Genomic DNA, 19990 nt, shown 5'->3' with positions numbered 1-19990 from the left:
GCCTCTGCAGGGCCAGCCCTCTGCAGACCTGGACTCAGGCAGTCCAGGATTCTTCGGAGCCTATGGCCAACACTTGCCGAAAGCCTTCCTCCCAGCTGAGGGTGGTGGGGTGGGAAGATGTGGGGATGTGTGTAGGGGCAATCTTAGCACCTTTGCTGTGGATACAGGAGGAACCCTTTATCTTAAGGTCACCTGAGGTCTCCGGTCTCTCAGATGGGGTCAACGGCCAGACCCTTCATACACAGGTTACCTGAGATCTTGCCCCTGGAAAACACCTCTCTCCATCCTCCTTACAAGCCAAGAAGTGGTCCTAAGAGGAGCAGCAAGGCTCAATCACAGGGCTGTTAATCTAAGCATTTATTGCACAAGATGCTTGTTTTGGGCTGGGGAGGTGGAAATGAGCAGTTCCCAAAGCTTTCCACAACATGACTCAGTTTGGTGGAGGCTGAAGCACCAGCAAAAGGGACCTCACTTGAAAGGGAGAAAAGGTAAGCTTCAGGCAGTTGTCATGAAGGGACAGGTGACCAGCAGGGTCTCGCTGCTCCAGGAGATTACAACTAGACGGAGAAAAGGAGAGGCCATAAGGACCGACAAGGGCAGGGCTCCCACCTCGACCTCTCTTATTCCCACTTACAGGATGGCCTCCTGAATGGGCAAAGATGTGTATAGCCAGCAGTCTACGTGGCTGCCATGGGCCTCATACAGCCTTAGAACCAGTGTGCGGTGTTGATGGCTCTTCTCAGCCTGTGAAAAGAAGGCAGGGCAGTAGGCAGCCAAGAACCTGTGCCTCCCAGGAACCTCCCAGACTATCCTGCCCTTGCCTGCTTGATGGTCTCCAACACTACTGCGGGTGAAGATACAGAAAAGGCACTCCAGGTGGTGGCAGGCGCTGGGCCTGGGGCCGGCAGGGCCAGCAGAGGAAAGTTGAGGTTGTAGGCAGCATGGATAACACCAGCTTCTTGGAAGGAACCTGGGGAATGACCACAACGAAACACATGTGACCGCTGGGAGCTCCCCACCATGCCTCTGGAGGAGATATAGGGCTAGGCTGCTTCAGTTTACCACAGAGACTGCTGGAGGTTCAGGAAAGGGCAGAGAAGGGAGGGCCCCATCTCCCTGGTACTTACCCTTGTGAGGCATCAAGGCATAAGTGAATTCATGGCGCCCCATATCAGCAGTAACATCTGGGGCCTTGGGTGCACGCAACCTGGAGTGGGAAATATGGGAGGGCTGGAGTTCCAGCACGGAAAGCCGCACGCACCCATGCCAGCCCTGCGCCCGACAGGCCCCGCACTCACAGTGACAGGCTGAGGACGTTGCCCTGCACGGATGCTCCGTACTTGCAGTTGTTGAGCAGGGCCAGCCCAAAGTCACACTCAGACAGATCTATCCAGCGCTGGGCCCACACCTGAAGGGCAGACCCACGCCCATGGGTGGCTCTACCCCAAAGCTCTTTGCAGTAGGAGCCCATGGTTGTGCCCTAGCTGACTCTCAAGGAAGCTTTGGGCACGCCATCCCACCTGTGCCTGCTTCCTCATCTGTGAAATAGCAACAGTGGCCATGGCATCAAACCAAAGTAAAGCATTTAGCAGATGCCTGGCCCATGTGAAAATCACGGTGTCAGGCATTTCCCTCCTCTTGCTCACAAACCACACTAGTCTCTCCTCAGTCAGGGGTGACTAAAAGCCTCCCCCCATCCCAATCCCCCATGTCAGACCTCATATCGAGCCCAGTCCCAAGAGGTGTTATAGTGGGTAGGCCTCTGAAGGTGCCCAAACTGGATCTCATAGGTAGCCTGGGGGCTCCGTATGCGAGCAGGGAACTCCACCTTCAGGAACTTGTGGGCCTCATGCCAGTGCACCTGGGAGAGGGATGGAGGGTGGGGACAAGAGAAGGACATCCGGCCTCCTCACCAGCCCCTTCTGGGAAAGACGGCCACTATCCTGCCCCTCTACCTCAGTGTGGAAGCGGACATAGGGGCAACCAATGTCCAGCACAACTTCCTGGCTGAGCCGACTGCTGGGGCTGATCTGCAGCAGGAACCAGGCACTGCCCCGAAGGCCACCTTCAGTGCCTACTGCCAGGGTCCCTGCCTGGCCCCGCACAGGCTTCCTGTGGGATGAAGGTGGGGGGTACTAAGCCAGAGCAGCTTGTATCCACAACCACAATCACCCGTAGGAGCTGCCCAGTGTGTACCGTGTCTCTAGATGATAGTCCATGACATCCCATGCATCCCAGTACAACGGCACATCATCAAACAGCACGAACTGGTTCCCCAGGGCACCCTCTGCAATGGCCTCCCTGGAAGGACACAGGGTCGCTATAACCTTGCTCTCTCCAGGTAGCCCAACCTGCCCTGCCCCATGCGTGGGTCCCAGCCTAGAGGCACTGCTTGGACAGTGTGGTGGCGAGGGGACAAGAGAAGAGGGCAGAGCTTGGGATCTATCTGCCATGCATGGGGTTAAGAACAAAGAAGGGTTGGCACCTGCCAGAAGCCACCAGGACCAGGGAAGTAAGACAGCCAGTTGGATCCAGTCTCACCCGGATGATGCCATTGTCCAGAGTCACAGAACCATCAGTCTTGGGTGGGAAAGGCCTTAAGCTGAGTTAGCTGTGTTCCCCACCTCCAGTCCAACCCTCTTAAAGCTGTACATTACCCTAGTACCTTGTTCAAGACCAAGGAGCATCCCAGAGTAGGCCTCACCCCATTGGGGGCTGCTAGGACTTACCTCCTGCACCACAAACACAGGCTGCTGGGGCAGCAGGGGCTGCAGTGAGGTGGGAGCAGGAGCATAGCCAACACTAGGCACTGTCACCAGGGCTGGGGACAAGGCCTGGGCATCAGTGTAATCCCTCTGACCTTCTGGAGACCTCACACAGGTTAAGGATAGGTTGAGTGGGATAGGATGTAGCTACTTCTCTCTAGACTGGGGTAGCCCAAAATAGAGATCCCTGGGGGAGTATCCCTGCCATGCTGCCTAGCTTTGGTTCCTCCTGCTACAGGACTAGCCTTCCCCTCCAGCTCATACCTAGGCTGTGAGCCCCACCGGGCTTGGGCAATGCCAACACTTCAGTGCGCTTCCAGGGCAACGTATTGACAATAAGGAGGCCCTCGGGACCTGGCTCCCCAGCACACAAGGCCGCGGCTGCAGTACTGAGCAGTGTATTGCCATGGGAACGGATGTCTGAGGAGAGATGGGTTTGATCATGGCTGGGCAGTGTTTCCACTTGGCCCTGGGTGGAGAGCAGCAGGACCACTATGGACTCAGGCCAGCCTCACCTTCATAGTAGCTCATGGCTTCTTCTGCCACCAGCTGAATGCAGCTTCCGGTCAGCACATCATGGAACTGGTTGAGGAGTAGGAGCCTGTGGGGACCAAAGGCAGAGACAGGGAAGGCTGAGAAGGGCGGCCAATGGGGGGGGGGGGTGACATGTTAGGTGAGCAGCAGGAAGGGACACCTGACTGACCTCCAGAGGTGCTCCAGCTGGGCAGCTGGGTATAGGAACTGGGCACTGCGGGCTAGGGCCAGGCTGCTCAGCAGTTCCACATCATGAAGGATTTGCTCACATTCCCGGTTCCCCTTCTTGAGCTGTGCCCAGGGTGGGAGAGTCAGGTTGGAGTCTGCTGTGACCCAGGATACCTTCCAAAGCTCTCTCTTGCTCAGAACCCTTGACAGTCGCCCAAGGTCACTTGGACATAGCCTCTCACAGGAAACTAACCTCACGTGGCCTCCCACCAGAACCATCATCCACAGAAGCCCTGTCCCACCCCTTGCCTGTGTGCAGGATTTACCCTGCATTATGCCTTTTTTGAGCCCCTACTTGGAAGAGGCCACTAAGTTCCACCTTTGCCCCTCCCCATCCTTCCCCCACAGTCCCTCCCGGACCAAGGCCTCTGCTAGGCTGGTAGCCTGGCCCTGACCTGGGCATGAGTAGTGTAGGTGCCATTGTGCAGTTCCAGGAAGAGTTCCCCAACCCACGTGCACAGCTGTCCCGAATCTCTCTCCAGTGCTGTGAAGAGCTGCTCAGGAGACGACAGCTGCACCCTGAGGAAGACCACAAGCCTGGGCTCCCACTCGGGAGTCCTACAGTTTGCCCTTGGTCTATGGTGCAGACCTGAGGGGCCAGAGAAGACACGCCCTAGAAAACTCCATAGACAGTGCTGCACTCTGGTGGGGTTAAGAACTTCCCTCCACCCTATCCCCAGGGTGGAAGTTTGGAAGATTGGTGGGCCAGGGCTTGAGAGACACAAGGTCCAGGGGAGGGGTTGTGCTTCATATATAAACAAAGAGCAGACTCAAGGCAAGGGCTTAAGGGCAGGGCTACATGAAGATGTCTTGAGAGCCTAGGGCTGATGTTGGATCAGGCCTGACCTGGGCAGCCCATCGGTATTGCTCAACCGCTTTAAGCGGTCCAGCATGGTCTGTGTGGGGCCACCACCCCCATCCCCGAAGCCGAAGAGGAAGCCACTGTGGTTGGTCCGCCCCTTGTCCCGGTTGTTGGTCACGGTCTTCAGCACCTAGATGGGTAGGGACAGGTCAGCCTAGGCCAGGATACCCAGCCCTCCCTGAATCCCCAGCATTACTGAGCCCCTCACCTCCTCCACAGTGCCCTGCATTCCATATGAGTCTCCAGGTGGGAAATGGACCAGCACCTGGGAGCCATCCAGCCCCTCCCAGATGAAGGTATGATGCTGCCGGCAGAAATAGGCAGGAGCCAGAGTCAGGTCTGAGGCCGCGTGGGCCATCCACATCCATGTTAGAGGCCTACCACAGCCCAGATTGGGTTTTGGGAGTCTGTCCAGGCCCTCTCAAGAGACTGGAAAGGGGTAAATGGATTACGTGGGATCCAAACCCTGCGACCCTGTCTCCTGGGGCTTGCTTACTGGGAAGGAGTTGACCAAGTTCCAGCTCAGTTTCTGTGTCAGGAAGCGCTTGATGCCACAGCCACGCATGATTTGGGGGAGCTGTGCTGAGTATCCAAATGTGTCTGGCAGCCAGAACTGCAGGGAGAAGGCTCTGAGCTCTGGGTGGAGCCACCCCAACCTCAGCCCTCTGTACTGTGGGTCAGGTTCCAGTGGTCTGTGTATAGCCTGGTGTGGCAGCTCTCAGCCTACCTCAGAGCACACCTTCCCAAACTCTTGCAGAAAGAAGTTCTGGCCCTGCAGGAACTGCCTCACCATGGACTCTCCACTGGGAAGGTTCCCATCCTGATGGGGGGCACAGCAAGAGAGCTGGCATTAGCAGCAGTCTGAACTCAGGCAGGAGCTTGGGCCAACTTCACTTGGTTGTCATGGTGCAAGGGGTGCTCTAACCCAGGGTTATGACCCCAGAGGAGACCGTCCTGCTCATTTCTTTTTTTTTAAATATTTATTTATTAATTATGTATACAATATTCTGTCTGCATGTATTCCTGCAGGCCAGAAGAGGGCACCAGACCTCATTACAGATGGTTGTGAGTCACCATATGGTTGCTGGGAATTTAACTCAAGACTTTTGGAAGAGCAGGCAATGCTCTTAACCGCTGAGCCATCTCTCCAGCCTCCCGTCCTGCTCATTTCATGCTCAGCTAACTAGCCGCTGGAGGATGGTGCGAGGAATGGACACTTACCATTTCCACCCATGTGCCCCCCACAGGCACAAACTGTCCGCGGCAGGCAAACTCCTGGAGCCGAGCATGCAGGCCAGGGTAGTGGTTCTTCACCCACTGGAGCTGTTGTGCCTGTAGGGAACATGGGGTAGGAGCTGGGCCTGGAGTAAAAAGGATCCTACTCACGGTCCAGCAGCTGTGGCCTTGTGGGTAGCTGAGAGTGAAGAACACTCCTGGCCTTTGAAGTCCCCAGACCGTAGGGAACTTCAGGCCCACCCAGCATGCTCCACGTTGTTGCCCTCTGACCTGAGAGCAGACAAAGATGAACTCAGGGTCCTGCTCCATGAGCTTCACAGCTGTTGACCAGCTCCGGGCACATTTCCGCACAGTCTCCTTGAAGGGCCAAAGCCAGGCTAGAGACAGAGGGGGCCAGAGTTGAGAGACAACGAGGCCCCTGTTCTTTACAGTTTTCCAGCCCACCCCCTCTCTTCCCACCCCCAAATCTTTTCAGATCCAGCCTAAGGTTCCAGAGGGTCTGCCAAGCCCTCTTCCCATCCATGTCTACCCTGCTAATCCTTATGGAATCCCTCCTGCAGGGTAGGAAAGGGTGGGGGAAGATGGACTGAGAGCAACTGCCGGGACACAGGCTCCAGACCATAGACAAACATTAAGGCTCAGATTCCCCAGAGGCAGAGGTACCAGAACACAGCACAGGACCGTCTGTACAAGCTGTGCTATGGGAGGTACCTCGAGTGCCTGCTGACCTCTAGGCCTCAGGTCCAACCTCATTAGCCCAGGACACCACATGGTGGCTCAGCAGACAGAGCCCTTGTTGCATGTTCAGAAATCTTAGCTGAATCAGAATCGATACAGCAAGGATCTTGTTAAAAACATGCATTTCAAGTTCTGATGACTCACACCTGTAACCCAGCATTCAGGAGGCTGAGGCAGGAGGACTGCTATGAAAACCTGTCAATGCTACATAGCAAAAACCCGAACTTAAGCACAATAACAATGGGTAAACAAACAAAAACCCAAAGATCTCAGAGATATTACAAACTCATCAGTTCAAAGCTGAATACTTGACCCTTCCTAGAAACCTGCCCCTGTGCTTGGGGGATCCCTGTCCCCACTAATTCCATTTTTTTCATTCTCACTAATTCAAACATCAGTTTGCTTACGAAACCCCTCTGGACTTCCTAATCTAGCTAGGGCCTCTTCTGGCCCCAAGTTTCATAAGCAACATCACCATGCCTGGCCACCCTGGGGCCGTCAGCCTCCACGAACTATTCAGTGTCTGTCACAAGGCCTCTTGAGGCCTGCGTTTTTGTTGGAAGAATAATTAAGCCACAGTTGGCAGAGCCCATGAGCCAATATCCCTGAGTCATTATACACATGAGAAAAAATAAGGTCCAAAGAGGGCAAAAACTTACCAAGAATTATGTGTTTGCAAGCACACCTGATACCCAACAACCTACCTGTATCAATATGGCAGTGCCCCATGGCATGGATGGTATGTTGGCTTTCACCTCCATGTTGGCCAAAGAACTTGGAGGCCAGGGCTTTGGCTGCTGAGTAGGTCTCAGGCTGGGCAGGGTCACACACATTCACCATCTGATTGGCTGTGTACAGGGCCTGGAAGCTGCGCTGGTTGTCTTCCCCGAGGCCCTGAGGCAGGGTTCTGGACTTTAATGCCTTCTCAAGCACTACTACAGAACTAGGCTCCAGGTGGTCTCGCAGGGGGTCTCAGCAAAGCTCCCCCACTTCTTATCCTTTATTCCTCCAATCAATACCATCCCTGCCCTGTTTGCACAGGAAAACTCTACTCTGACTCTGAATTCCCAGTGATCCCACCCGAGAAACAATCTTGTTGGAGCAGGGCTCGAGATGAGGGGTGGGAGGCTACGGTACCTTGGCCATGCCCAGTAGCAGCTCCAGGTCCACCAGGAGCTTGTGGACATCACGATGGAACACAGCCAGCTCAGCCTGGCTCAGTCGGAACATCTTCTCCGGGTCAGGGGCTGCAATCATGCTTCCTTTCCCAGCCCCCAGAAGCCCATTGCAGGCCACTTCTATGTAGAGGGTCAAGCTATAAATGTAGAGAAGCAGTTTCAGGACAATGAACTGGCAGAGGATTCTGGGAGCCTGAGAAGAGGGCAAGGAGGAGGCATTCAGTTGACACCTTCCCATTCAACGTCATGAGGGAAGACTTTCTGACTCTTCTCCCAGCCCCTCCCCTCCTAAATTAGGTGATTCTCATATGGAGTTCTCAGTACAAAGATTCTTCCAGAATCTTCAGCAGTTTCATAATTCTATGAATACCTGTCCTCCCTTGTTGTCAAGAGCACTTTACCATGGTCCCAGGGTTTGAACGTATCTGAAACCGTGTACAGGTAAATATAAAATACGATAATGTAATCATGCATGGTGGCATCCAACTTTAATGCCAGCACGTGGGAAGCAAGTGGCATGTAGATCTGTGACTTCAAAGCCAATCTGGTCTACATAGTGAGTGCCAGGACAGCCAGGGCTACCCAGGGGGACCCTGTCTCAAACAAAACAAAACAAAAAAACAAACAAACCAATAATGTCTTAGCTTTTGATGGTATCATAGCTGCCCCTCAATATGAAAAAAGAGGACTATAAAAGCTCTGAGTGCAAAATCCCAAAGATGTGATTCTCAATTAGTAAAAGGAGTTTGCCGAAAGAAATCTTGAGAATATGAATGCTGAGATGTGAAGAACGGTCATCCCTGAGTGGAGGGATAGTAGAAGTGATTCGTTTCTTGATGTTTATCATAAGAAAGAAGATATTAAGATTTAATTTATGTATCTATGTCTGTGTAAATGAAAGCCACATGCATAGAGGCACCCTCAGAATTTAACTGGAGTCACAGGCAGTTAGGAGCTGCCCGCGTGGGTGCTGAGAATCAAACTCAGGTCCTCCAGAAGAGGAGTAAGTGCTTTTAACTGTTGAGCCATCTCTCTAGCCTTACACAGTAAATATTTTTATAGTCATGGGGGAAAAAAATCAAGCTTCCTATAACCAAAGGATGTGCTAGGAGGTACTTTTGAGGTCACTCGGCCTCAGCTCCTCCCAGCCTATCAGGCCCCTGGGACTCGCTCACCTCCGAGGGTCTCCTTCTCTCAGCTTATCAGTTAGAACATAACTGGTCTTTTCACCCTCTTTGGTCAAACCCTGGTAAATAAAAGAAAGGCAGGGACTGAGGACTTTGGAAAATTCAGTGGAAGTGTAAAGCCGAAGGAGGCCAGGCTCTGCCGTCCAGTTGCTCAACCCCAAGTCTTCTCTACCAGGAAAGGCTAGGATAAACTAATCAGGGACACCTGGTAGCGAGCGCCCCACCTACTGATGACCAGCACACAGCGTAAGTTTGTTAGCTGATGGCCTAATGGGAAGGATCCTTGGCAGGGGTTAGAAGGACTGGATTGGGTTCTGATGGCCTCTCCCGTGAATATATAAAAGGAAATTCCATGGAATGAGTCAGATATGGTGATACAGGTCTATAATTCTAGCTACTTGGGAGGTGGATGGGGGAGGATAACAAGGTCAAGGCTACTAGCACAGAAACTCTGCAAGACCCTTTTTCAAATTAAATGGTGGGGGAGGGGGAGGGGTGGATTAACAAAGTAGTAAGAACACGTGTGTCTAGCACTTATGAGGTCCTGGGTTCAGCTAACTAAAAAAAAAAAAAAAAAAGCTCAAGAAGTTTGAGACAGATTGCTCATCCCTGGTGTTCAATGAGATGGGTCCCAGATGTTCCCAGGTGTTTAGACTATGAAGGGAGGAAAGTTGGGTAGGGTCCTGCTTTCTTTTAGGACATTCCCACCCCAGATATTGGAATTTGGAATGGAAGTTGTATGAACCATAAACGAAACCTCTTGGTTTTTATATCTATAAATGGACATAAAGTCCTATCATATAGGATTACAAAGACTAAACCTGGCATGGCATTTAACATACAGAAGCGGTTATATATCTGGGGAATGAGATGTGGAGATAAGAGATACATTACTCATGGGAAGATAATTTAATGCCTTACTTTATACTATCCTAGAATGATCTGAAGTTTCTCCAATAAATATATATTAAATACAATAAAAATAGCTTATGAAAACTGGGGCTTCATAACATTCAAATGGCAATCCCCTCAGTTCTGAACTCATGAAACCAGTCTGGAGGCCTGGTAATTCAACCGTGGCTTGTGCAAAAACCAGGGCTAGTCTGCAGTTATGTCTGGGTCTGGGGGGTGGGGGTGCCTCACCTGGACAGGTTCCCCATCACGCCAGACAAGGCTTTCTCCATCACTTTCCCAGCAAAGATGAACTTCCTGGCCCACCCACGCTTCGGGGATGACCAGTTCTACCCGGAACCAGCAGGTCCACCATCTGTAAGAGAGCTATTGTGATGGACCTAGGAGTGGAAACCCTGTTCTGACGTAGTTCCTTGAATTAAATGTCAGCAGGGCCTGAAGACTTTGTCCATGCATCTGCAACATCATAAGCTTTGAGCCAAAGAGCAGAGAAATGAGTGGAGAAAAAAAGAAGCACACTAAAGGATAAAGATGCTTCCCCCAACAGAGGGCGCTACGCTCTGCCACATAGCACTCTAGGGACCAAGACAATGAGGCGTGGCCTTCGGTGGTGAGGACTTAGAGGGGCAGGGCTTCCCGAAACTGGGTGTTACCCACGTGGGTCCGAAGCTGTCGCCGACCTGCGCAGGGCTGAAGTCCTGCTGCACCGCCTCCTCGTAGGGAAGTCTCTCCGGCGTTAGGAAGCTGGAAAGTGTCACCCGGCACCTGTCCCCGAAGAGCCTGGGTGGGAAGAGCCAATGGGCGCGTGCCTGAAGCCGCCCCCTTTTCACCCGTGAGCCAGCCGACCGGTCGGAAAAGCTCTCTCTCAGCCTAACGCTTTGAGGACTACCTGGCAGCTCAGCAGCACATACCACCCTCTGCTCACTGCTCCCCAGCCCCTGCCTTGTCCGCGGCGGACACTTTCTTCCGCGGCCCGGGGAGCCACAAGCCTGGGTTTCCCTCCGGAAGGGAAGGAAAGAACGCGCGGATGCGGTTTGCAGCCACGCCGAAACAGGGGCCACACCTGCCGCGGAGGTTACAGTCTGTGAAGTAGATCGGGGACACGAACTTCTCCACCCGCTCAAAAGTGGTACGCCAATGCTTCAAAAACGGGGCTACCGCCATGGCGAAGCGCCCACTTCTCTCCCCGGAAAACCCTTAGTGCTGCCGTGTCGCTGCACCGCCTGGAACCAAAGGTTCCGGCATTTGACCAGCACCTTTCCTAGCCCGAGCAACTTTTCTTGGGACACCAGCAGCTTTTGCAAGATGCTGACTTTGGGGAGCTATCCTGGTGAAAACCGGAAGCTGCGCCTTCGCGGTTCTCTTCTCATCCCAGCTGTCAGACAGCTGGGTAAATTATCCTTAAATAAAATGGTAAGTTTGAGCTGGTTATGTGGTTCGGTAAGGAGAGTGCTTGCTTAGCATGCACGAAGTCCTGGGTTCGTGGAGGCGGGAGTGTAAATTGAAGGATATCCATGGCGCCATAGGGATTTGAGAACAGCTTGGGCTGTGTAAGACTGAAGAGTGTGGAACCTCTGGAAGGTCCTGGAAAAAAAAAATTAGGCCCTGATGTGGGATTCCCCAAATCGAGTTAATTTGCTTCCCTGTGGCTTCACTTACGGGAGCACTAATATCTGCTTAATATGAAAAGGGCAAGGCTGCCTCGAGTGTGTGGTCAACCTAATCGGCAGTGTATTAAGAGTAGGGGAAAGGGGCTTTTACATACATTATATACATCACTGTTGTCCATCACCAAAATGTCTGGAATTTTGACCTGATGCAGCAGGTCAACAAGTGCAAGAAGTTTTAATGTCAAAAGCCGACCCCCAGCTTTAACGTTTGCCAGAGTATCTGTAAAACCGCTAGAAGAAAACAGAGGATCAATAGAACTAGCCTGTTTTAATGGAAGTAACTGGGTTTGCATTTCAAATTCAGGTTATTTAGAAAAAACGACCAAGATCTGGGCGTGGTTGGTGCACGCTCTTAATCCCAGCACTGGGCAGGGAGCAGGGCAACAGAGGCAGATGGATCTCTGAGTTCAAAGCCAGTCTGGTCTACAAAGCGAGTTCCAGGACGGCCAGGACTGTACAGAGAAGCCGTCTGGGAAAAACAACAACCAAAAACACGGCTGTCCAAATGTCATTTAAAGATAACTTTCTGCTTTGTGAAAGCTTGACCAAAGTTATCTGTTTTATTGGTCCCAAGAACTTTCTCTCCTGAACTGGACCTAAAATCCTATCCTGACCTGCAGGAAGGTGCTGTACATAGTAAGACTAACCATGGGTAGCAACAGGCAAGGCTGCCTCTACTCAGACCCATTTCCTGCCAGGCCAGCATGGTCTTGAGGGAGCAGAGCAAGGGGTGAGCTATGGCTGAGGAAATCAGATTCTGTCTTCCTGGCATGCTGTCTCAGCTGTTGTTCTAATGAAAATGCTTTTTCATTAGGCTATCACCTTCAAGAGTGACAAAAACCTGTATTCTAGAACTTGGGAGCCCTGGCTACACACGCCCTGCGTCAGACAAATAAAAGAAGCTCACTTTGTATTTTGAAAACTCAGGAGTCATTTTTTTCCATTATGGTAATGTTGAGAATCTATAAAACGTTGCTATATTTTATGGGGGAGGGGTGGGGACTGCCAACGACAGTCCCTCCTCCTACCATGTGGGGCCCAGGTACCAGTTATTTCTTTAACTGGAGAATAACATGATACCCAATTCTAACTATGAGGGCTAGGAAGTCCAGGTCAATCATATTTGAAGATCCTTAATGTTCATGTTTCAACTTATGTAACTTAAAAAGTGGGGTCTAGATAGATGGGTGAAGGTAATAACAGCACAGATTAATACATTTATAGTCAAACCTGACAATCTGAGTTTGATCCTTAGAACTGACTTCAAGTTGTTCTAACTTCCATATACATTCAAGTGTACACACAAAAATAATTTTTTTTTAAAAATTTCATTTTTTGAGGCAGGGTCTCTCTGTAGCCCTGGCCATCCTGAAATTATGTATGTAGTCCAGGCTGGTCCTGAACAGAGACCTGTTTGCTTCTGCCTCTGAGTGCTAAGATTAAAAGCCTATCGCTACACTTTTAAAAATGTTTGATCATTGAAGTTGCTAAGCAAAATATAAAATTCATTCCCTTCCAACTTCTTCCAACTTGATATTTACTTCGGCTTGGTATCTTGAGTTGCTGCCTCATTCCCAGTAAGGAAAATTAAAATTCTGAAAGGATAAAAGCAAAAAACCTGGGTGTGCCTGTGTATGAGTGCATTTTGGGAGTTAGCCCGCCCCTTCCATCATGGAATCCAGAGATCAAACTCAGGTTATCAGGCTTGTGTGGCAAGCACATTTACCTACAGAACCATCTTCTGATAGATGCTGATTTGACAAATTCAAGTACCTATTTATTTAAAGCAAAATCTTATTTGTAACCTAAAAAAGAAACTAAAGTCAATCTCTATAGTAGCTCTTTGGTGAGGACAAGGGACTTGGGTTACTTATTTCCTTAAGAACCAAGCTTTATTTACATTTAAAAAAAAAGAAAAAGGGAAAAAAAGAAGAAAAGTTGGAGGGGGAGACAAGTTTTACACAAAAGTACTACAATGGTATCTCCCTTTGGTAAAAAGTGTAATAAATGTCTTGTACATCTCTTTATAGGTACTAAATCTGGAGCCACATAGTACTATGGTACACAAGAAGCTAGAGCACTTATGCTAGCACATCAAAGCATATTTCCTTTAATAAAAAATTGACAGTATGTACATTATTTACAAAAAAAGAAAATCCAAGTTAAAATTGTGTGTGTGAGTGTGTGTGTATGTGTGTGAGTGGGTAAAGCTGGTGGATGGCACTAGGGCAGACTAGTAAAGAAGCAGGTACAAAACAGTCCACAGGAGCTAAAAAGGAGGACTGACTGGAATTTGTTGAGGCTGAGAACCAGAAGAGGGAGGAAGGTGGGCTGCAAGGACTCAGAAATGAAATCCACAAGGTATCAATCCCAAAGCCAAACAGCAGATCTCAGATAAAATCTAACAGGGGATCTTAGATGTGCTCAAGTCAGGGTGTCATCAAATGCAGTCTCCTCGCCACCTTTTGGGGGTAGGGAGAGGAGCAGTGACCATCAGTTACAGTCCATCTGTTTTGTAAATGCGCCTCCATCCATCCAAAGAGTAACAGCATCTGGTTGTTCATCTAAGGTCAGGTCACAGAAGTTCTGGTTTGAGCTCTGCTGGTGTGTGCAAGCAAGCTGCCTGTCTCTGTGCTTGCATGGACTTCACTCCCTCTTGGGCAGGCTAGTACCCTTAGGAAAAGTGCCAGTTCCAGCTTTCTAAGGTATCCGTCCACATTCCTTGTGTATATCCTGCTTGGTGCCAGGTTGCACTGGTGGCTTGAAAGGCATCTTCCTTGATTCTTCAGTGTGTGCATACATATGCACACAGACACACACACACAGACACACCCCTCTGAGCTACCTGCTCTGGCTCTGGAGTTAAGGGCCTTTGAATACTGTGCCGTATTTGACACGATACTTGTTAATGCTCACGAAGTGCAGAGTCTCTGTGTCACAGGTGGTGGTGCAGGGCACCAGGCCCTCTAGCCCCTCACCCATGAGCCACTTGCTGGTCTCTGCTGCCATTTCACGAGGCACATGCTCCTTGGTCCATTTATCTACCCAGGCCTGAAACCGCTGATGCAGACGCTTGCTTACACGTTCATGGGACTAAAAAAGAGAGAGAATATAAAATAGGCAAACAAACCTTTCAAATACAAAAGCCAGTTATTTATTTGTCTGTTCGAGACAGAGTCTCACTATGTAGTGCTCCCTGGCCTCAAACTCAAGGTCTGCCTGCTCATGCTTCCTGGGTGTTGGGATTGAAAAATAATGCCACCACCCCTGGCTAATTTTATTACTTTATGTGTATAGTGGGCAATTCTGCCTGTATGTATGTGCATTGCCATCTATGTGCCTGGTGTTTGAGAAGTCTTAAGAGAGCACTGGATCCCCTGGAACTGGAGTTACAGACAGTTGTGAGCTGCCATATGGGTGCTGGGAATTGAACCTGGCTCCTACAGATGAACAGCCATGTTCTTAACCACTGAGCCATCTCTCCAGACCTGCCTGTAGAATGCTATCTTTAAAACAAAACAAAAATAAATAAGGTAAGGTAGGTTGGCAAAATACCTCAGTGGGTAAAGAAAGGTACCTGACACTAAGCATAATGGCCTATACTCCATCCCTGCACCCAAACAGAGGAAACAGCTCATCCTATAACTTCCACACTCACATAAACACAAATGAACACATAAAATAAATGTAAACAAAGGGGTCCCAGTATATTTGAAACAAAATCTGAAGCATGACCCATTGAGACGAATGTGCCTTCACCTCCCCTCACAACTGCACAATGTCTCCTTTCTCTATAGCCTTCAACCTGACCCACTGTTTCTATTTTCGTTAATATGCCAATGCCTTCCCTTCTTCCCAGCCTTGCATCTTACATTTCTGTTGCAAAGAAAACACTTCTCCCTTAACTCTACAACTTGTTATTTAGGTCTCAAGTATCCTGGTCTTGAGAAGCTACAACTGAAATCCCAAATGTCGGTTCCTTTGACTTTTTATTTCCTTCATAATGCACAGAAACACTACACACTTGCTTTAGTTTGTGGCTGTACCTGCTGTAACACATGCTACATAAAAAGTGAGACAGCCCTTGAAAACAGGGTCCACACAAACAAAAGATGAGACACTGAAATGGAAACACTGGGAAATGCTTTTTTTAGAAAGTAACACCAGGTGTTTAACAAGCTCTTGTAGGTTAAGCTATAGGCAAAACTCTGAAGCCTTCACCCCACACAGCCATCCTTCCAAATGACATTTCTTTAGACATCCAAGAGAAATCTATGAATGACCCAGGACACTAACACAACACAGCACCAACAGCTCTTCTCCCCCAGGGCCTGAAAGATTCCAACACTTTTGACACATCTTGGGGGTTTTAGGTCTGAGAATCCAAAGATGTTCTAAGTATGTGTGGGAAACAGGTATTTGGGAACCATGCCAAGACCTTCTACTAAGAAGTGTTCCTCCATGAACTACAGATCCCCAGCAATTTCTATTCTTTAAGCCATGAAGTCTGTGGTTCTATTACAAGATCCTAAACAAACAAACACACCTGCTCACATAAGGACTGTTCCAGAAACAGGCTTTTATAAAAAGGAAATAATTCACACCAGTGCAGTAGGACTGGGGGCAATGAAGAGAAACCCCAACCACCAGTTCTCACCTGATGAGCTCTGAGTAAAGCGGTCCTCCGGTACATGTAGTCCTCTGACTTGATCACATACACCATTTTATAGGAGTTCAGCTTGAACCTACACTCCAGTTTATCTAGACTCTCTACATTCTCCATGGGCTTCTTGCTGTTTCCTTCTTTCCCTTCTTTCTCCTGTTGCTCTCGACCACGCTGACACTTTCGGATACGCCGCAAATTTCTACAAAGCAGAAAAGCCCTTGAGGTTGAGAAACCATCTCTATACAGATCTCCATGACGCCTACCAAATGTTCTTTCCTTATGTAAGTGCCTCACGATTACTTACTACAATTTTAGCTACACATACATAAAAATGTGCAGTGGTCTATATCCTTTCTCAATAATTTATTTATATTTTATGTGCACTGGTGCTCTGCCTGCACGTATCTGTGTGAGGGTGTCAGATCCTGGAGTTATAGGCAGTTGTGAGCTACCATGTGGGTGCTGGGAATTGAACCCAGGTCTCTGGAAGAGTAGTCAGTGCTCTTAACTGCTGAGCCATCTCTCTAGCTCTCATCTCCATCATTTTAGTGTGTCTTGTGATGAAATGGGAACTACCCATAAAGCCCCTTTGTGTAATGAAGGAAAAAAGTATTCTTGAAAGGTACTTGAGCAATTACCAGACTTACAAATGAAAGACAACAGAATAAAAACTTAGCCTTGGGAACATGCAAGATATTTTCTCAAAGGTGCACATTACATCAAGACAAACAACATATTTATTGTCAATGATAAGATTGGAACTTTTGAATAAAACAGAGCTTTGGAGAAAGTGACAATAACTACCACAAGCTCCATGGCTTCCAGGTACCTGAAAGTTGTCTGTGATAAAAGCACTGGCAGAAACAAAGGTGACTTTTAGAGGGATAATGTAAAACACATTGATATTTATTTAGCATACTTAGTAGACTTAATGCCTCCCAAATAATTAATCATCTATGAAAACAATTTACTCAAGGCACAAGACAAACCACGGTGTTTGCTAATGTCCTATAAAGCTCATAGACCCTGCATAATACCACTTGCAAAGTCTTTTTTAAAAACTTAAAAGCGTGTGTGTGTACACAAATGCTTGCACATATGTGTGGAGTCAGAGGACGAGGTTTGGGAATCTGCTCTCCTTCCACCATGGATTCTGAGTAGGAATTCAGATCTATCAAGCATGCTCAACAAGCATTTTTCTACCATATGGTCCACCCACTTGGAAAATACTTGTCAAAGAACAGGACCCACCACAGTCCAAAAAGCCTGAAAATAATCTACAGCTCTATATACAAGTGAGGCTATAATTTCTTTATTTATATTAAAAAAAGGTTTGTAAACTTTGTTTTAAATTAGCTTTGCAGAAAGATCATTTAGGAAAACATAGTGGGGCTTCATATCTTGCTTTTATGTTTGTTTAAGACAGTGTCTGGCTTCTAAGAATGACATCACTTCTGATCTTCCTGTGTAAGTGCTGGAATTCAGTTATGCACCACCATGCCTGCTTTGTATAGCCTCGGAGCCAAACTCAGAACTCTATGCCTCTAAGCATTGGCTGGGTTTTTGTTTGTTTTGTTTTCAAGACAGTGTTTTTCTGTAGCTTTGGAGACTGTCCCAAAACTCACTCTGTAGACCAAGCTGGCCTCAAACTCATAGAGATCTGCCTGCTTCTCTCTCCCGAGAGCTGGGATTAAAAGCGTGAGCCGCCACCACCACCCAGCCCATCTTTCAGTTTTAATCTCTAATCTGGCAAATGCAATTAGCATGATCACAATGAATAAAAGTGTTTTGGGAACTCAAGCCCTAAGAATGCACAAAGGCCCCAAAGACAAGGAGTCGGGCTGGTGAGCTGGCTTAGCCCTGGTTGGAAGGCACATCAGATGGCATTCAATCCCATGGTGGAAGTAAAGAACCAACTCACACAAGTTAACTGTCCTTTGGCTTCAACAGGTGCTCTACGATACATGCACAAACCAGATCATACCTACCTCCTCAGCTGAAGACAAATCACTGTCAACTAAAACCTGGCTCTTTTAAAAGTCCTACTTTGCTAAGTGTGGTGACACACAGCTTTAATCCCAGCATCTGGAAGGTAGAGACAGGTGGATCTCTGAGTTCGGGACCAGCCTGGTCTACAGAGTGAATTCCAGGACAACCAGGTCTACATAAGAGACCCTGTATCAAAATCCCAAAGTTATGCTTATTCTGATTTTCTTTGTAAAAGGGTATTGAGACTAAATCCATCAATATTTACTTTTTATTTTAAATTAGAGAAATAAACTAAATTTATTCTTTTGTATTTTTGCCTATATTATATACTTAGAAAAACGTTATCTAGTACATTATGAAGTTCATAAGTAATGGACTATAAACTAATGTTTGTCTAAATCACTTGGTGAGTTTTAAACTTCAAGAGAAAAACGAACAATTACTGTGTTCAATTCAAATATTAATTTCAGATGGAAATATAAACCAGTAGATATAGAAGAAAAAGCTTGAATTAATCTGCTCTTTAGTAAAAAAAAGCTAATAAATTACATGGAAGATGAAGTTGGACCCTTGTTAACTGATTTATATTTGCTGTTTGACCACTAATCAGTTTTCTTAATGTCTTTATTATGTAATTCTTTAAAAAAAATTCCTGAGATAAAGTCTAACTATATTGCTGAAACTCAGGGTCTTCCCGCCTCTGCTCCTAGAGTACTATATACATATGCGACAAGAACTAGACTCAAGAGGTGAAGTAACCAACTTTAAAATTACTCTCATGGGCCAGTGTGGGGGCTCACACCTTTAATCCCTCTACTCCAGAGACGGAGGCAGGCAGATCTCTGCAGGTTCCAGGCCAGCCTGGTCTAAACAAGTTCTAGGCCAGCCAAGGTTACATAGTGAGACCCGGTATCAAAATAAATTAAATAAAAATAAAAAATAAAGGGCTAAAGAAATGGCTCAGCAGTTAAGAGCACTTACTGCTCTTCCAGAGGACCTGAGTTCAACTCTCAGCATTTATGGCAACCAGGGGATCTGACATCTCTGGCTTCCGTGATCACCTGCATTCATGTGAATATACACTATACACATAATTAAAAATAAAAATCTGTAAAATTATTCTACACATCAATTTTCTCTTTTTTTCTTTCAAAAAATTTTATTTATTTATTTATTTAGTATGTATATAATATTCTGTCTGTGTGTATGCCTGCAGGCCAGAAGAGGGCACCAGACCCCATTACAGATGGTTGTGAGCCACCACGTGGTTGCTGGGAACTGAACTCAGGACCTTTGGAAGAGCAGGCAATGCTCTTAACCACTGAGCCATGTCTCCAGCCCCCATTTTCTCTTTTAAATCAGATTTAAATTAAAATGGCTGTACGATAATGGTTTAATGTTATATGGTTCTTATATTTGTGAATGAAAACTATTTTGCCTTTAAATGTTAAATAAATCATATTAAGAAAAATTTCTACCAACTATTTCCATTTCCTAACCAGATTAAAGGAAAACAGACTTTTAAAATATTTAAAAATTAAAAAGTTGTATTATGGTTTTGATCCCACGTATGTATGTATGTATGTATGTTAACACACCATATGAGTACCAGGTGCCTGAGATCAGAAGAGGACATTCTCTGGAACTCGAGTTATGGATGGTTGTAAACCACCATGTAAATGCTGGGAACTGAACCCAGGTAGTCTGTAAGAACAAGTGCTTGTAGTAACCACTGAGCCACCTTTCTAGCCCCTGGGAAACAATTTTTATTGTCAAGTATTTGAAAACTGTGGTGCACACCTTTAATCCAAGCACTTGGAGACAAAGGCAGAGAGTTCTGTGAATTTCAGGCCACCAAAACTCTATACTGAGACCCTGTCTGAAAACAACAGAAACCAACCAAATAAATCTTAAAATGTGACATGACAAGATGACATAGAGTTGATCTCCACCCTGCTGAGAAATGCCTGGCAAATGCTCAAAGCCGGCTACGCAGACCGCTGAGTACAGAACCTGGGAAACCCT

General features: G+C 47.7%; 2 protein-coding genes across 2 annotated transcripts in view; both read right to left on the bottom strand.

Moving 5' to 3' along the window:
• Positions 1-348: 348 nt before the first annotated feature.
• On the bottom strand, positions 349-10833 carry Man2c1 (mannosidase alpha class 2C member 1). The gene is made up of 26 exons (XM_041638407.1): positions 10704-10833; positions 10298-10420; positions 9872-9995; positions 8717-8787; positions 7501-7678; positions 7068-7257; positions 5896-6002; positions 5611-5721; positions 5117-5209; positions 4886-5002; positions 4598-4693; positions 4374-4519; positions 3923-4046; positions 3469-3590; positions 3281-3366; positions 3030-3185; positions 2730-2821; positions 2486-2580; positions 2197-2301; positions 1956-2112; positions 1718-1861; positions 1299-1408; positions 1128-1207; positions 822-970; positions 635-744; positions 349-557 (listed from the first exon to the last, which is right to left on the bottom strand). The coding sequence occupies exons 1-26, from the start codon at positions 10802-10804 to the stop codon at positions 431-433; spliced, it is 3114 nt and encodes a 1037-aa protein (XP_041494341.1). The 5' UTR covers positions 10805-10833; the 3' UTR covers positions 349-430.
• Positions 10834-13394: 2561 nt separating this feature from the next.
• Positions 13395-19990, bottom strand: part of Sin3a (SIN3 transcription regulator family member A) — a 56787-nt gene continuing 50191 nt past the window's right edge. Inside the window, exons 20-21 of the mRNA XM_041638406.1 lie at positions 15968-16175; positions 13395-14403 (exon numbers count right to left, since the gene is read on the bottom strand). Of these exons, the coding sequence (XP_041494340.1) occupies positions 14173-14403; positions 15968-16175 (439 nt within the window). The 3' untranslated portion in view covers positions 13395-14172. The remainder of the gene's footprint in view (positions 14404-15967; positions 16176-19990) is intronic.

Source organism: Microtus oregoni, unplaced genomic scaffold (assembly GCF_018167655.1).
Source record: "Microtus oregoni isolate MIOR12 unplaced genomic scaffold, Mior012 000055F_ref0000237, whole genome shotgun sequence".
In the NCBI taxonomy this organism is placed as follows: domain Eukaryota; kingdom Metazoa; phylum Chordata; class Mammalia; order Rodentia; family Cricetidae; genus Microtus; species Microtus oregoni.
This window is presented reverse-complemented; position numbering and strand designations above follow the sequence as displayed.